Below are 14,499 nucleotides of genomic sequence, written 5' to 3' on the forward strand. Positions count from 1 at the left end.
ACTCCACCAGATGCTTGGGCCGGGTGCAGTGGCTCATGCCTGTAATGCCAGCACTTTGGGAGGCTGAGGTGGGCGGATCACCTTAGGTTCGAGACCAGCCTGGCCGACAAGGTGAAACCTCGTCTCTACTAAAAACAAAAGTTAGCTGGGTGTGGTGGCATGCACCTGTAATCCCAGCTACTCGGGAGGCTGAGGCAGGAGAATCGTTTGAACCCGGGAGGTGGAGGTTGCAGTGAGCTGAGATCTTGCGACTGCCCTCTAGCCTGGGCAACAGAGTGAGACTCCGTCTCAAAACAAACAAACAAAAAGTAAATAGCTGGCATTACAACCATTCTTCTTACCTTTTTGTAGGTTGCAGGTTTTATATTTGAGTTCTTCATAATATTTTTCTTAAGGATATATTAATATAATGTATATTTTCCTATTTTTTCCTGCTATGTAAACACTGCTGTTTGGTCAGATGAAGGAGGGAGCCCTGTCCTAGGACAGGGGAGGGGAGGAGGAAGGCGACCTCAACCCAGGACCCCTGTTCACCCTGGGATCAGGCCCTCACCCAGGTAGCTCCTCTGTTTGAAAGCTCTAAGCCCTTCCACTGTCCTCTTCAGGGCTACCCCGCCACACAGCCTCTCCTTGTCTTGTCTTCCCTTTGGCGGGGTCACACCCGCACCTGGGGTCACTGCCCCCTTCCTCTGGTCGAGGGTTGGGGGGAGTGTCCCCTCCTCCCTCGGCCGGAGTCACAGTTCCACACGCAGGGGTCCTTCCTGCCCCTCTCACCTGGGGTCACACCCCCCTCCCTCGGAGGAGGGAGGTCACCGGCCACAGGCGGGGGCCTCAGTTTCCCACGCTACGGGGCTCACACGTGTCTGGCCTGCGACGCGCTCTCCCTTCGCCGGGGTCCCAGTTTCCCGCCCAGGAGACCTCGGTCCCTCCTCCGAGGCCGCCGGGCCCTCCTCCAGAGTCCCGCCAGTCCCCCAGAGTCCAGGCCAGTCCCCGCCGTCACCCGGTGCGAGCCCGCGAGAGGCCTAGTGCAGCTGGCAGCCCCGCCCCGGCACCCGCCTGCTCTTCTCGCGGGTCCGGACCGCGAGCGCGGGGGCCGACGGGTCGCCGCTGCGCCGGGCCGGGATGGCGGCCACCGCGCTGCTGGAGGCCGGCCTGGCGCGGGTGCTCTTCTACCCGACGCTGCTCTACACCCTGTTCCGCGGGAAGGTGCCGGGTCGGGCACACCGGGACTGGTACCACCGCATCGACCCCACCGTGCTGCTGGGCGCGCTGCCGTTGCGGAGCTTGACGCGCCAGGTGAGCCGGGCCGGGGAGCCCGGGCCCCTGCCCCGTCCCCGCCGCTCCGTCCCTGTCGGGCCGCTGGGGTCTCCACCGTCTTTGCTGAGCCACCTCTTTGCCTCGGCAGCTGGTACAGGACGAGAACGTGCGCGGGGTGATCACCATGAACGAGGAGTACGAGACGAGGTTCCTGTGCAACTCTTCACAGGTGAGGGACCGGGCCGAGGGGCAGGCTCGGGGGCCCGCTCCCCTCGCCCACCGCCCTGAGCCTGGGACGGCTAGAGAAGTGTGGGGGAGGTCACCATGCACCGGAGCCAGGTGTCTCAAGCTGCTTTGCCTCCGGTCTGTGCCTCTAAATGGCACCTGGAGGTAGGCTAGAAGCTGTGAAAGGCGTTTATTTAAAAGTTCAAGTTGGCCCGGGCGCGGTGACTCACGCCTGTAATCCCAGCACTTTGGGAGGCGGGAGGAGGAGGCGGGCAGATCGCTTGAGCCCAGGAGTTCCTGACCAGCCTGGGCAACATGGCGAGGCCCCCGTCCCTACAAAAATACAAAAAGTAGCCGGGAGTGGTGGCGTGCGCCTGTACTCCCAGCTACTTGGGAGGCTAAGGCAGGAGAATCACTTTAGCCCGGGAGGTGGAGGTTGCAGTGAGCCGACATCTCGCCATTGCATTCCAGCCCAGCCTTGGGCGACAGGAGTGAAACAATGTCTCAAAAAAAAAAAAAAAAAAAAAAAAAAAGTGGAAGTTGACAAAGCCTGATTTCTCCTTTGTGAACAAATGTAATGTATTCTTATTTCGGTAACCAAAATCAGAAACTAAAATTGAAAGGCAATTTTCCCATGCCTTCCTGATTTCATTCATTCTTTCTATACTTTGAGCTCTGAGTATGGGTCAGCATTCCCAGTGTTAGGGATTCCAGATGAAGGCCCTGCCAACTGTAAGACGAAAAGCACCCCCTTAACACTCTCCCCTCCCCAAATTTTTCATAAAACTATCCATTGAAAACTGTAGAGTCCATTTGGCTCTGATTTGGGGGAATTTTTAGTCATATATTAGAAATCATGGTGGAACTCCAAAGTTCTCTCATAACAAAGTTTAGGCCTAAAACATAACTTTCATTAAATGTGACTGGCCTGTTTGTGGAATCTTCCACAATGGTTATTAGAAGATGTTATCTACAATCTAAGCTATTTGATTTTTTTTTAATGTTGCCCTATCTTTATAGCGTTTGGCATCTAATAGCACTAAACAATTATCTTTCTCATTTGTTTTACTGATATAGCATGATGAAGATACTATTATTTCAACCTGAGGATTTTTTTGAAACCTTGAAAATATTTGTGACTTGGCCAGGCGTGGTGGCTCTCACACCTGTAATCCCAGCACTTTGGGAGGCTGAGGTGGGTGGATCACCTGAGGTCAGGAGTTTGAGATCAGCCTGGCCAAAATGGTGAAACCCCGTCTGTACTAAAATCACACAAAAAAATTAGCCGGGCGTGGTGGCAGGCGCCTGTAATCCCAGCTACTTGGGAGGCTGAGGCAGGAGAATCGCTTGAACCCGGGAGGCAGAAGTTGCAGTGAGCCGAGATTGCACCACTGCACGCCAGCCTGGGCGACAGAGTGAGTCTCCGTCTCAAAAAAAAAAAAAAGAATTACTGATCTTCATTTAGAACCATAAAGTCTCTGATACTCATTATTAAGAGGTTAATAACAAGAGTAGCTGGAGCATATCTGAAGTCTTAAAGCATAAAGTTTGCCCAGTTGCCAGAGACCTTATTTCTATTTCTTTTCTTTTCTTTTCTTTTTTTGAGATGGAGTCTCACTCCATTGCCCAGGCTGGAGTGCAATGGTGCAATCTCAGCTCACTGCAACCTCTGCCTCCCAGTTCAAGTGATTCTCCTGCCTCAGCCTCCCAAGTAGCTGGAATTACAGGTGCCTGCCAGCATGCCCGGCTAATTTTTGTATTTTTTATGGAGATAGGGTTTCGCCATGCTGGCCAAAGTCGTCTCGAACTCCTGACCTCAGGTGATCTGCCCACCTTAGCCTCTCAAAATCTGGGATTACAGGTGTGAGCCACCACACCTGGCCACCTATTTCTTCTTTCTAAGTGATAACATTGCACTAATGAAGGTCAGTGCATTGTTTTAATTTTATTTTTGTTGTTGTTTTTGAGACGGAGTCTTGCTCTGTCGCCTAGGCTGGAAGTGCAGTGGCATGATCTCGGCTCACTGCAAGCTCCGCCTCCTGGGTTCATGCCTTCTCCTGCCTCAGCCTCCCAAGTAGCTGGGACTACAGGCGCCTGCCACCATGCCCGGCTAATTTTTTTGTATTTTTAGTAGAGACGGGGTTTCACCGTGTTAGCCAGGATGGTCTAAATCTCCTGACCTCGTGATCCGCCCGCCTTGGCCTCCCAAAGTGCTGGGATTACAGGCATGAGCCACCATGCCCGGCCCATTGTTTTAATTTTAAAATGATAACCCTATTTTCTACCATGTGTTCCCTCAAAAAACAGTGGTAAAAAAGAGACTTATGGACAGAGAAATAGAAAGCCTTGGCAAAATATTGTACCCCAAATCTGCAGCTGAATCACTACACAGGTGCCAAAATTATGCAAAAAAAATTACACTGGCTGGGCCTGGTGGCTCATGCCTGTAATCCCAGCATTTTGGGAGGCTGAGACAGGAGGATGGCTTGAGGCTAGGAGATTGAGACCAGCCTGGGCAACATAGCGAGACCCCCATCTCCACACACACAAAAATAACAAAATTAGCTAGGCACAGTGGCATGCAGCTGTAGTCACAGCTACTTGGGAGGCTGAGGTGGGAGGACTGCTTGAGCTTAGGAGTTTGAGGCTGCAAGGAGCCATGATTGCATACCACTGCTCTCTGACCTGGGTGACATAGCAAGATCGTGTCTCTAAAATAAAAAATATATATATTTTTGAGATGTTGTTTTGCTCTTGTCTCCCAGGCTGGAGTACAATGGTGCGATCTCTGCTCACTGCAACCTCTCCCTCCAGGGTTAAACAATTCTCCTGCCTCAGCCTCCCTAGTAGCTGGGATTACAGGCAACCACCACCACGCATGGCTAATTTTTGTATTTTTAGTAGAGACAGGGTTTCCCCATGTTAGCCAGGCTGGTCTCAAACTCCTGACCTTAGGTGATCTGCCCGCCTTGGCCTTGCAAACTGTTGGGATTACAGGCGTGAGCCACCATGCCCGGCCAAAATAAAATGTTAAGACGTTTGCAGCTGAATTTTTTGCAGCTAAAATGTATATAGCTAATATCTTGCAGCTAAATATTCAAGTACCCAAAGGGTAGTTTAAGAACACTTTACCTGCTGGTGTGGTGGCTCACACCTGTAATCCCAGCACTTTGGGAGGCTGAGGCAGGCGGATGACCTGAGGTCAGGAGTTCGAGACCAGCCTGGCCAACATGATGAAACCCTGTCTCTACTAAAAATGCAAAAATTAGCCAGGCTTGGTGGCGCGTGCCTGTAGTCCCAGCTACTCGGGAGGCTGAGGCAGGAGAATCGCTTGAAACTGGGAGGTGGAGGTTGTGGTGAGCTGAGATCACACCACTGTACTACAGCCTGGGCAACAGAGCGAGACTCTGTCTTTAAAAAAAAAAAAAAAAAAAAAAAAGGAACACTTTAAATCTTGGACATAATTCTAACTCAGCAGCATAGCTGTTGCTTGATGAAAAACCAACCATGTAGGCCAGCCATTTTAAAGACATTTCTGTCCTCACCTGGAATGGGAAAAAAAAGCATTTCTGTAAGAAGTTTCTATTTTAGAAAACAGGCAACAGTGTATTCCCATTGTAGTAAACCCTGAAACTTCCTTGTTGCTTTGCTGCTTCTTGGGAGCCCCTTATCATCCCACCCACATAGTTTTTTTTCATTCTCTTTTTCATACTGGTGGACCTGGTTCCAGGAGTGGAAGAGACTAGGAGTCGAGCAGCTGCGGCTCAGCACAGTAGACATGACTGGGATCCCCACCTTGGACAACCTCCAGAAGGGAGTCCAATTTGCTCTCAAGTACCAGTCGCTGGGCCAGTGTGTTTACGTGCATTGTAAGGCTGGGCGCTCCAGGAGTGCCACTATGGTGGCAGCATACCTGATTCAGGTACCAAAGTTCTTTCTGGGCTGGGCATCGTGGTACACACTTATGATCCCAGCACTTTGGGAGGCTTGAGATGGGAGGATGGCTTGAGCCCAGGAGTTTGAGACCAGCCTGGGCAACATGGCAAAACCGTCTCTACAAAAAATACAACAAGTTAGCTCAGTGTGGTGGTGTGCACCTGTAGTCCCAGCTACTTGGGAGGCTGAGATGGATCACCTGAGCCCAGTAGGTAGAGGCTGCAGTGAGCTGTGATTTGTGCCACTGCACTGCAGCATAGCCGACAGAGTGAAACTGTCTCAAAAAAAAAAAAAAAAAAAAGTCTTTCTGGTCCCATTTATAGCAGATTTCCAGAACTTCAATAGCATGGTCTACTGATGGGCCTTGTTGGAAGGAGCTGTGTGCTTGATTTCAGGCTGTTGGAAGGTGGTTTGGTATGATGGAAAGCACCTGAGCCTTGTGACAGGGTAACCTGGGGCTCTGCTGCCTGCCAGTGAGGATCAGCAAAAGTGACTTCTGCCTTATGCAACATGTTTTCTCAAACTAAATGTATTATGAAGTTTAAATAAGAAATTACATCAAGTGCTGGCCTATAGCGGGCACTCTAAAAACGGAGTTGCAAAAGCCATTCAACCCCAGCAAAAGGCTAGACACTTGTTCTAATACCATGTCAGGAAACAATATCATAGATAATAGTGCTGATCATTTTCAGCTTTATAGTACTCAAGTTTCTTCAAGTATTCCAGAGTAAAGTTCTGGATATTAGTTTCTGGAAACAGGCTCCAAACTGGATTCTGCCTATTAATGTGTCATAATTGGCAGGTGGGATGCTTTAAAAATATTTAGGAGAAACAAATACCCTGTAGTCCATCATCATTTTGTAACCTAAGTTACAAAATGTCTGGCTCCCACAGAGCATTTTCTAAGTCATGTGAATAGCTAAGTCTGGCCTTGTGTTACTGTGGACTAGTGTGTATATAGTTGAGTAATATTAAAATTTTGGTCATAAGGACTCTGCTGGAAGCAGGGTCTCAGGAGGGTATTTTGCACCAAGTGAGAATTGAACTAGCAAGTTAGAAATCTGTATTTTCTTGGTTCTGTTGAGTTCTAAACCAATGAGTATCCTTAGGACATGTTAACCCTCCTATTTAAATTATGAGTTACTTGTTTTTCTAGCCATGGCGACAAGTTGCATAAAAACATCTATTGCATACTCGTTCCTAGAAATTCTTGTAACCAAAAGCCCAGCTCGGAGAGGACGTGGAGTAGGCCGAGGCAGTCTTGAACTTAGGATCTCAGCTTCCCATGTGCAACTTTCTTTTTCTAGGATTTGGCAGAGCAAGAATTGGGTAGAAAGACTGACTTTCCACCTGACCTGTTGCATAGTATTGTGAGACTGGCTGACTGCAGTGGTTACAGTACTCTCCCATTTATAATACAAGCAGCATGATTTTTAATGCCTGTAAAATAGAGTTTCCAAAGAAATGAAATCTCAGAGTCCTTTAGCACCTGCTCATGGGTCAAGGGCACCTTGACACCTGCTTCTTTCTTTCTCTGCTGATTTCCCAACCCTGTACTTCAGGTGCACAAATGGAGTCCAGAGGAGGCTGTAAGAGCCATCGCCAAGATCCGGTCATACATCCACATCAGGCCTGGCCAGCTGGATGTTCTTAAAGAGTTCCACAAGCAGATTACTGCACGGGCAACAAAGGATGGGACTTTTGACATTTCAAAGACATGATGTATGGGGATTAGAAAGAACTCAAGACACTCCTGCTTGATACAGAACAAAAAAAGCTTAACAGGACCAACAGGGCTTAAGCCCAGACTTGACGTAACAGAAATGTGCCAATAGGTAATAGGTAATTTTTCTTTCTCTGACTTGTTTTGTTTTCTTGAAATAACACTGTTGTGTGGCTAGAAAGGAAAAGATTTAGTGTGGCTTGTATTCATGGGATACAGGACAGGGATGGGGCTATCGTCTTTTCTTGAATAGGGCTAAAGAAGTATTTTAACAAAAATCTATTATGTACCTAATATTGTGCCTAATAATATTTAGCACCACAACTCAAAAAACATTTAGCACTTGAAAAAAGGAGACTCACCTCTGGCTCTTTGCCACTGTCAGAATCTGAATCTCACTGGCCCTGTGGAGTAGGGATCCTATCTGGAGAAGTGGGAGCATGGGCTGCAGTCAGGACTGCTGCAGACTGAGCCATGTGATGGTACGTAATGAGTTCCCCTGAGGGAATGAAACACCCTCACCCCTTCAAAGTCACCCCTTTGGAATTCAACACAGACACACATATCCCTTCAAAAACTTTTATTTGTATCAACAGTTCCTAGCTCTTGACTTAGCTTAGAGCTTTTAAAAGAGCAGACACCTTATATATTTGAGATTGAAAAAGTTTCTGCTATTAATCAGAAATAATCATTTATATTTTCTGGCTTACCCCTTGGAATAAGCCAAAAATAAAACCAAAGTTACATTTCCTGACAGATGGATAAGAAAACAATAGAAGGAACATCCTGAATTCTAGAGTTGACTCTTGCTGGTGAAGTACACCTTCAGCTTAGTCCATTCTCCTAAGTAAAGCCTGAAGGAAAACTCTTAACACCTAATTCTTTGTGGAAAAATGATCAACTAGCCATTTCACAGGCTATAGAACAAAAGTACAATTGGGCATCTTTCCTTATGTCCTGGCATCAGGGGTGCTTACATTTAACATTGATCAGGTAAAGAGGAGAGGCTGTGCCTAAGGTCTGAGAAAAGGCTTGCTCTAAGCAAGCTGTGGTGAGGCACAGGATGACTAGGGAATGGCAGAGAACAGGCTGGCCTACTGTCAGTTCAAGCAACCAGCTGAGCAGCAGCAGTCTAAAAAGCCCCAAACAGAACACCTCCATGGATTCAGGGAAGGGCTGAGGCACTGCCTTTCTAGTATGTGCCAAAAAAAACATAACTCTGAATTGGGGCCCAGGGGACTTTGAGTTTGTATGGGGAGGGAAAAGGAGTGAGCAGTTCTCCTCCCCTCCCCACAGCCTTAGGCCAACACAAACTGCAAATTGGTAAGCAGCACCTTAATACCTCTTGTGACAGTTACGGCTGAAGTGGCAGGGTCAAGCTTGTAGGTGTTGGCATCCCCCTTTTTATATCGGTCCCGGAAGACATAGATGCTCCCGTTACAGCTGGCAATCTTCCAGAGGGATGGGGCAGAGCTCCAGGCCTCAGGAAGGCAAAGCCGGGTGAAGCTGTCTAGCAAGGGATTGTAGCACACCAGGGAGTCCCCTTCAGCCACGATGAACACCAGATCTTTATGCACAGCTGCGTGCATGCGGCCTGCAAAGGGCAGCACATAGGGCTTCACATGGCATTTGTCTGTCTCTGTGTCAAAGCACTGGATGAGTCGGGAAGGTTTGGTAAAGAAGTCCAGATCATTCTCCTCCCCCCCTAGTAAGTAGATGATCCCGTTGAGGTTGGCACCAGCAGCCCCTGACACAGCCACCTCTAGCTGGGTTGTCTCTGTCCACACATTATCACCTACGCGATAATAAATGACTGCGTTGGAGAGGGTATCTTGCAGTGTCTTGCCACCCAGTGAATATATGGCATCTTTCCCGGGCACAGACACCAGGGTGTGCTGGAGCCGGTCCCGAGGCAAAGGAGCACACCACTCCCAGTCAACGGTGGCATTGTTGCACTTCCACATGCGCCGTGGGATGGACCCTCCCACCACATACAAGTCTCCACCATGCTTGCAGGCCGCAGTGATCTGGTGGCACAAACTGTTTTGGCCACTTACACTGATGGAGTCATCTTCTGCACAGTGCAAGGACACAGCCAACGAGTGGGTACGAGATGACTCTTTCCCAATCAGGTAAATGTGCACATTCTCCCCAATTTCCTATTGGCAAAATTAAAATTATATGACAGCTGTTAAATTCTAGGCTAAGGCTCAGCTAAGACACATATCCTTAAGATCCTGGCCCTCACACTTGTTCCTAGCTTTATCATACTACTCTCTAATTACTGTATGGCATCCAACTCTCCTCTAGTCACTTTCTTTGAGGCAATTTATGCCCGGCGGAGAATCTGTTGTATTCATCCTTGTAGCTTTTAAAAAACTCTCATAAGCTACTGCTTCAGACAAAGGGTGATTAAGATTGTTAACTTGATGACAGTAGTTCTCAAGGAACTTTGAAAGCTCATAGATTGGTGGTACTGGGGTTACAAAGACATCCTTCTCCCCAGCTCATATCAACTTCAAGCCAGAGATAACTTATTCAAAAATAAATAAATAAATACAAAAAATTAAAAAAACAAAGATGGCCGGGCACAGTGGCTCACACCTGTCATCTCAGCACTTTGGGAGGCCGAGGTGGGCAGATCACCTAAGCTCAAGAGTTCGAGACCAGCCTGACCAATATGGTGAAACCCTGTCCCTACTAAAAATACAAAAATTAGCCGGGCGTGGTGGTATGCACCTGTAGTCCCAGCTACTCGGGAGGCTGAGACAGAAGAATTGCTTGAATTTGAGAGGCGGAGGTTGCAGTGAGCTGAGATCATGCCATTGCACTCCAGCCTGGGAGATGGAGTAAGACTCTGTCTCAAAAACAAACAAACAAAACAAAACAAAAAACAGAGACGACCATTCATAATCTGGCCATCAAAAAGAGGCCAGGTTAGGCCAGGCGCATTGGCTCACGCCTGTAATCCCAAGACTCTGGGAGGCCAAGGTGGGTGGATCACCTGAGGTCAGGAGTTCGAGACCAGTTTGGCCAACATGGTGAAACCCATCTCTACTAAAAATACAACAATTATCTGGGCGTGGTGGTGGGCGCCTGAAATCCCAGCTACTCGGGAGGCTGAGGCAGAAAAATCACTTGAACCCAGGAGGTAGAGGTTGCAGTGAGCCGAGATCGCACCATCGCACTCTAGCCTAGGCAACAAGAGCGAAACTCCATCTCTCTCTCTCACACACAGACACACAAAGAGGCCAGGTTAGGCCAGGCACAGTGGCTCACACCTGTAATCCCAGCATTTTGGGAGGCAGAGGCAGGCAGACTATCTGAGATCAGGAGTTCCAGACCAGCCTGGCCAACATGGTGAAACTCCATCTCTACTAAAAATATAAAAATTAGGCGTGGTGGCAGCACCTGTAATCCCACCTACTTGGGAGGCTAAGGCAGGAAAATAGCCTGAAACTGGGAAGTGGAGGTTGCAGCGAGCTGAGATTGCACCACTGCATTCCAGCCTGGGTGACAAAGTGAGAATCCGTCTTAAAAAAAAAAAAAAAGGCCGGGCGCAGGGGCTCATGCCTGTAATCCCAGCATTTTGGGAGGCGGAGGCGGGCGGATCACGAGGTCAGGAGATCGAGAGCATCCTGGCTAACACGATGAAACCCTGTCTCTACTAAAAATACAAAAATTAGCCGGGCGTGGTGGTGGGCACCTGTAGTCCCAGCTACTAGGGAGGCTGAGGCAGGAGGATGGCGTGAACCCGGGAGGCAGAGCTTGCAGTGAGCCGAGATTGCGCCACTGCACTCCAGCCTGGATGACAGAGCAAGACTCCATCTCAAAAAAAAAAAAAAAGAGGCCAAATTGACTGATGGCAAGAATGCATGGAGAGTATGCAGTCTCAACAATTAAGAGATTTGCCTTACCTTCAAGCTTGTCCTGAGTGACTCTGCAAAAGCCTCTCTTTCCTCTTTATTAAAGTTGATCCAGGCTTCTATTGCCTCTGTTGGGTTCTGAGAACACGGAACTCCATCTGTGAGAGCCAGAGGAAAGGCATGGTCAATGACAATCCGAAAGAGAAATTCAGAGTAAGGGACTTTAAAGATGTGAACCACTTTATTAGACTACTGCTGGGCATGTGTATATGTGTACATGCATACATACACATATACATGAAATTAACCTAAAATTGCTTTTTTTTTTTTTTTTTTTTTTGAGGCAGGGTCTCACCCTGTTGCTCAGGCAGAAGTGCAATGGCGCAATCACCATCACCATAGCCTCAACCTCCTGGGCTCAAGCAATCCTGTTTCAGCCTCCCAAGTAGCTGGGACTACAGGTGTGCACCACCACGCCTGGCTAATTTTCTTATTTTCTGTATAGACAAGGTCTCACTGTTGTCCAGGCTGGTCTCAAACTCCTGCCATCAAGGGATCCTCCCTCCTTGGCCTCCCAAAGTGCTGGGATTACAGGCATGAGCCACCATGCCTGGCGGGTCTTGCTTTTTTTTTTTTTTTTTTTTTTGAGATGGAGTCTTGCACTGTTGCCCAGGCTGGAGTGCAGTGGCGTGATCTCGGCTCACTGCAAGCTCCACCTCCCGGGTTCACGCCATTCTCCTGCCTCAGCCTCCCGAGTAGCTGGGTCTACAGGCGCCTGCCACCATGCCCGGCTAATTTTTTGTACTTTCACCATGTTAGCCAGGATGGCCTCGATCTGACCTCGTGATCCGCCCGCCTCGGCCTCCCAAAGTGCTGGGATTACAGGCGTGAGCCACTGCGCCTGGCCCGTGCCTTGCTCTTTTTTAAAGATAGTCTCATGTGTTACATGAGCCCTCAAAAAGTTGGGTAAAGACTCATAACCGTTCCTCTCCATGGAAATCTTTAGTAAAAGGTAAAAGATTTACACAATCTGAAGAGAAACCAGAGTATGTGCCTTGCTTTTTTTAAATCAAAATGGATGACTCGATAAGCTCCCATCTGCCATGGAAGCAACCTACTAAGCTACAGAGCTCACACCATTTTTTTTTTTTTTTTGAGATGGAATCTTGCTCTGTCGCCCAGGCTGGAGTGCAGTGGCGTGATCTTGGCTCACTGCAACCTCTGCCTCCGGGTTCAAGTGATTCTCCTGCCTCAGCCTTCCCAAGTAGCTGAGACTACAGGTGCAAGCCACCATGCCCGGCTAATTTTTGTATTTTTTGTGGAGACGGGATTTCACCATGTTGGCCAGGGTGGTCTTGAACTCCTGACCTCAGGTGATCCACCCACCTCGGCCTCCCAAAGTGTTGGGATTACAGGTGTGAGCCACCATGCCTGGCCAACCTCACACCTTAAGTATGGCTATATCTCACTTGCAAGGTTAGGATTGTTTCCTAACGTTGGCCCATCACTAAAAAAGTTTTTAGTCTTAGATATCTTGCCCCATCACCAATTTACATAGGTAATTAGACCCACTGGGACATACGAAGTACAGGATAAATTAGAGTATAATACAAATCACTCCTCACTACTCTGTGTGGTTAAATGTTGTGCTTTAATTTTCCTGACTTCCTCTAACGCACTGTCTCTCTGACAGCAATTACACTGAATCTCACCTCAATCTTTCTCAGCAGGTTATCTCAGTAAGAATGCAGGAATAATAATGTAAACTAACACCAGGAAGCTTGAGGGTTCTTTTCTCCTAAACTAGAACATTCACTGAACATCATAGCCAAGTAACTGGGTATGGTGTGTCCCCTCCCTAAACTTACCCGAGATGATATCTGTGAGTAAGTGGTGGGGCAAGTGGAGAAATTCCTCTGTATTCTGCAGCTGGGCCAGGTGGGTCTTGGCACAGTGCTTGGCAGCCGTATAGAGCTCAGGATCACTGTGCCGATCTGCCAGCCACATCACCTGAAGGCAGTTTCCCACTTGCACTGTGCGGGCCAAAAACCGAGAGCATTCCTCAAAGAGAGATGTCAGCTGATACATGTCTGACACCTCATAAATTTCCTGCAACTCCTCAGCTCGAAGTTTCACAGTCCCATGGTAGATATAATCAACCAGGAGCTGGAAAACAGACTCGCTGACATCCTGCAGCACAATCACCCGGTTGTGGGCCTCCTTCAGGTTGGAAGTGAACATGGATCGGAAGAAGCAGCTCTGAGCTGAGAGGACCAGCCGATGGAGCTGAAACTCCCGGCCTTCCACCGAAATGGTGACATCAGCAAAGAGCTCCTCCTCTAGACACAGTTTCATGATGCCTTGAGCCACACGGCCTGAATGTGACCGATCTTTGAAAGTGTAGTTCACAAAGTAGTTCTCATCCATGGATGCTCCAGGCTCCTCTGGTGATTCCATGCTAGCCAACGTCTCTCTCTGCCAGCTGTCTGCAAAGCAACACCACCTTGAGTAACCTGAGGAATTCACAGCCATAGTCTGTGAATCCAACTGTCCAACTCAGGGAGGGAAAAGGAAGAAGTGAGAGCAAAGTGGGTCCAGATTGGCCTTAGTCCTGGCCCTGTCCATGATGTCCCTGACGCTATCCTTTAACCAAATCTGGGTTCGTTATCCCCAGTGGCGCCCCTCCGCTAATGAAATAAATAAAAGTTCCAACTCTGGGTGTTTTCCTGAGAAAACACGGAATAATTCCTTTCCATAATGTTAACAAAAGACTTGGGATTTAGGTCAATATATGAAAGCAAAGGGCTGGGAGAGGCCTGTGATCGTAAAAGCCTTACTAACCAAATAACTGGGGCATAAAACTAGTGAAGCTCAGGGGCAGTAGAATCAGACAAAAAGGACCCCGGCCCCGGCCTAGTGGCCAGGTCCTCTCCTTCCCAGCGCATGGAGTTAAGACGCTCCATATGAAGCCTAGCCTGGGATATCCGTGGGTCTTACATTTGCTGTCTTCTGAGCTGCTTCCCCCACACTTCCCCGCTCGCTCGAAAGACTCCCTATGGCTGCGTCCCAGAACTTGAGTCCATCCGCCCCCAGGCCGGGGCACTGGGAGGCCCATCACCCTGTGCAATGTCCCCGCTCCACCTTGAGTCGTCTTGGAAACGGTCGCCAGGGAAACCGTTCTTCCCGCTCAGGCCCGCCCGCCCTCGTCAAAAGCTTGGCTCAGAGAGCGGGGGAGGGGTGTGTAGCGTAGAACCCAGAACGCCCGCCCCCTCCCCTCCTCTCACCCGCCTGGTTCTTCAGCGTCCTCGCCTTCTCTCTAGGCTCTGCCACACGGAGCTAGGACCACGCTCACCTCACGATTTCCCTACCTGCCTGTCTCGCTTTCTCACCTGCGTTCCCTCCTTTCATCCCGGAACCCGGAACCTCCGCTTCCGGCTCCACGTCCGCCCGGAAGAAGATCTGCTGCACACTTCCGTTTCCGGTCCGTGCCCT

At 49.0% G+C, this 14,499-nt stretch overlaps 2 protein-coding genes and 1 non-coding gene across 9 annotated transcripts; 1 reads left to right on the forward strand and 2 right to left on the reverse strand.

The window, feature by feature from the left end:
- The first annotated feature begins 1,040 nt into the window (after positions 1-1,040).
- PTPMT1 (protein tyrosine phosphatase mitochondrial 1) lies at positions 1,041-7,328 on the forward strand. Of its 2 annotated transcripts, XM_003313011.7 has the most exons (4): positions 1,066-1,296; positions 1,406-1,486; positions 5,213-5,404; positions 6,981-7,328. In XM_003313011.7, exons 1-4 carry the CDS (start codon positions 1,123-1,125, stop codon positions 7,137-7,139), a joined length of 606 nt encoding a protein of 201 aa, XP_003313059.3. In that variant the 5' UTR covers positions 1,066-1,122; the 3' UTR covers positions 7,140-7,328. The 2 variants fall into 2 exon arrangements, with proteins under 2 accessions (XP_009458640.1, XP_003313059.3); XM_009460365.5 differs by lacking the exon at positions 5,213-5,404 and having other exon boundaries at positions 1,041-1,486.
- Positions 7,329-7,706: 378 nt separating this feature from the next.
- On the reverse strand, positions 7,707-14,480 carry KBTBD4 (kelch repeat and BTB domain containing 4). Of its 6 annotated transcripts, none has more exons than XM_009460157.3 (4): positions 14,397-14,480; positions 12,876-13,493; positions 11,059-11,165; positions 7,707-9,300 (listed from the first exon to the last, which is right to left on the reverse strand). In XM_009460157.3, exons 1-4 carry the CDS (start codon positions 14,413-14,415, stop codon positions 8,440-8,442), a joined length of 1,605 nt encoding a protein of 534 aa, XP_009458432.1. In that variant the 5' UTR covers positions 14,416-14,480; the 3' UTR covers positions 7,707-8,439.
- Positions 11,940-12,057, reverse strand: LOC112204963 (U5 spliceosomal RNA). The gene has a single exon (XR_002938691.1). It is a non-coding gene; the product is annotated as a U5 spliceosomal RNA (small nuclear RNA).
- Positions 14,481-14,499: the final 19 nt, after the last annotated feature.

Source organism: Pan troglodytes, chromosome 9 (assembly GCF_028858775.2).
Source record: "Pan troglodytes isolate AG18354 chromosome 9, NHGRI_mPanTro3-v2.0_pri, whole genome shotgun sequence".
In the NCBI taxonomy this organism is placed as follows: Eukaryota; Metazoa; Chordata; class Mammalia; order Primates; family Hominidae; genus Pan; species Pan troglodytes.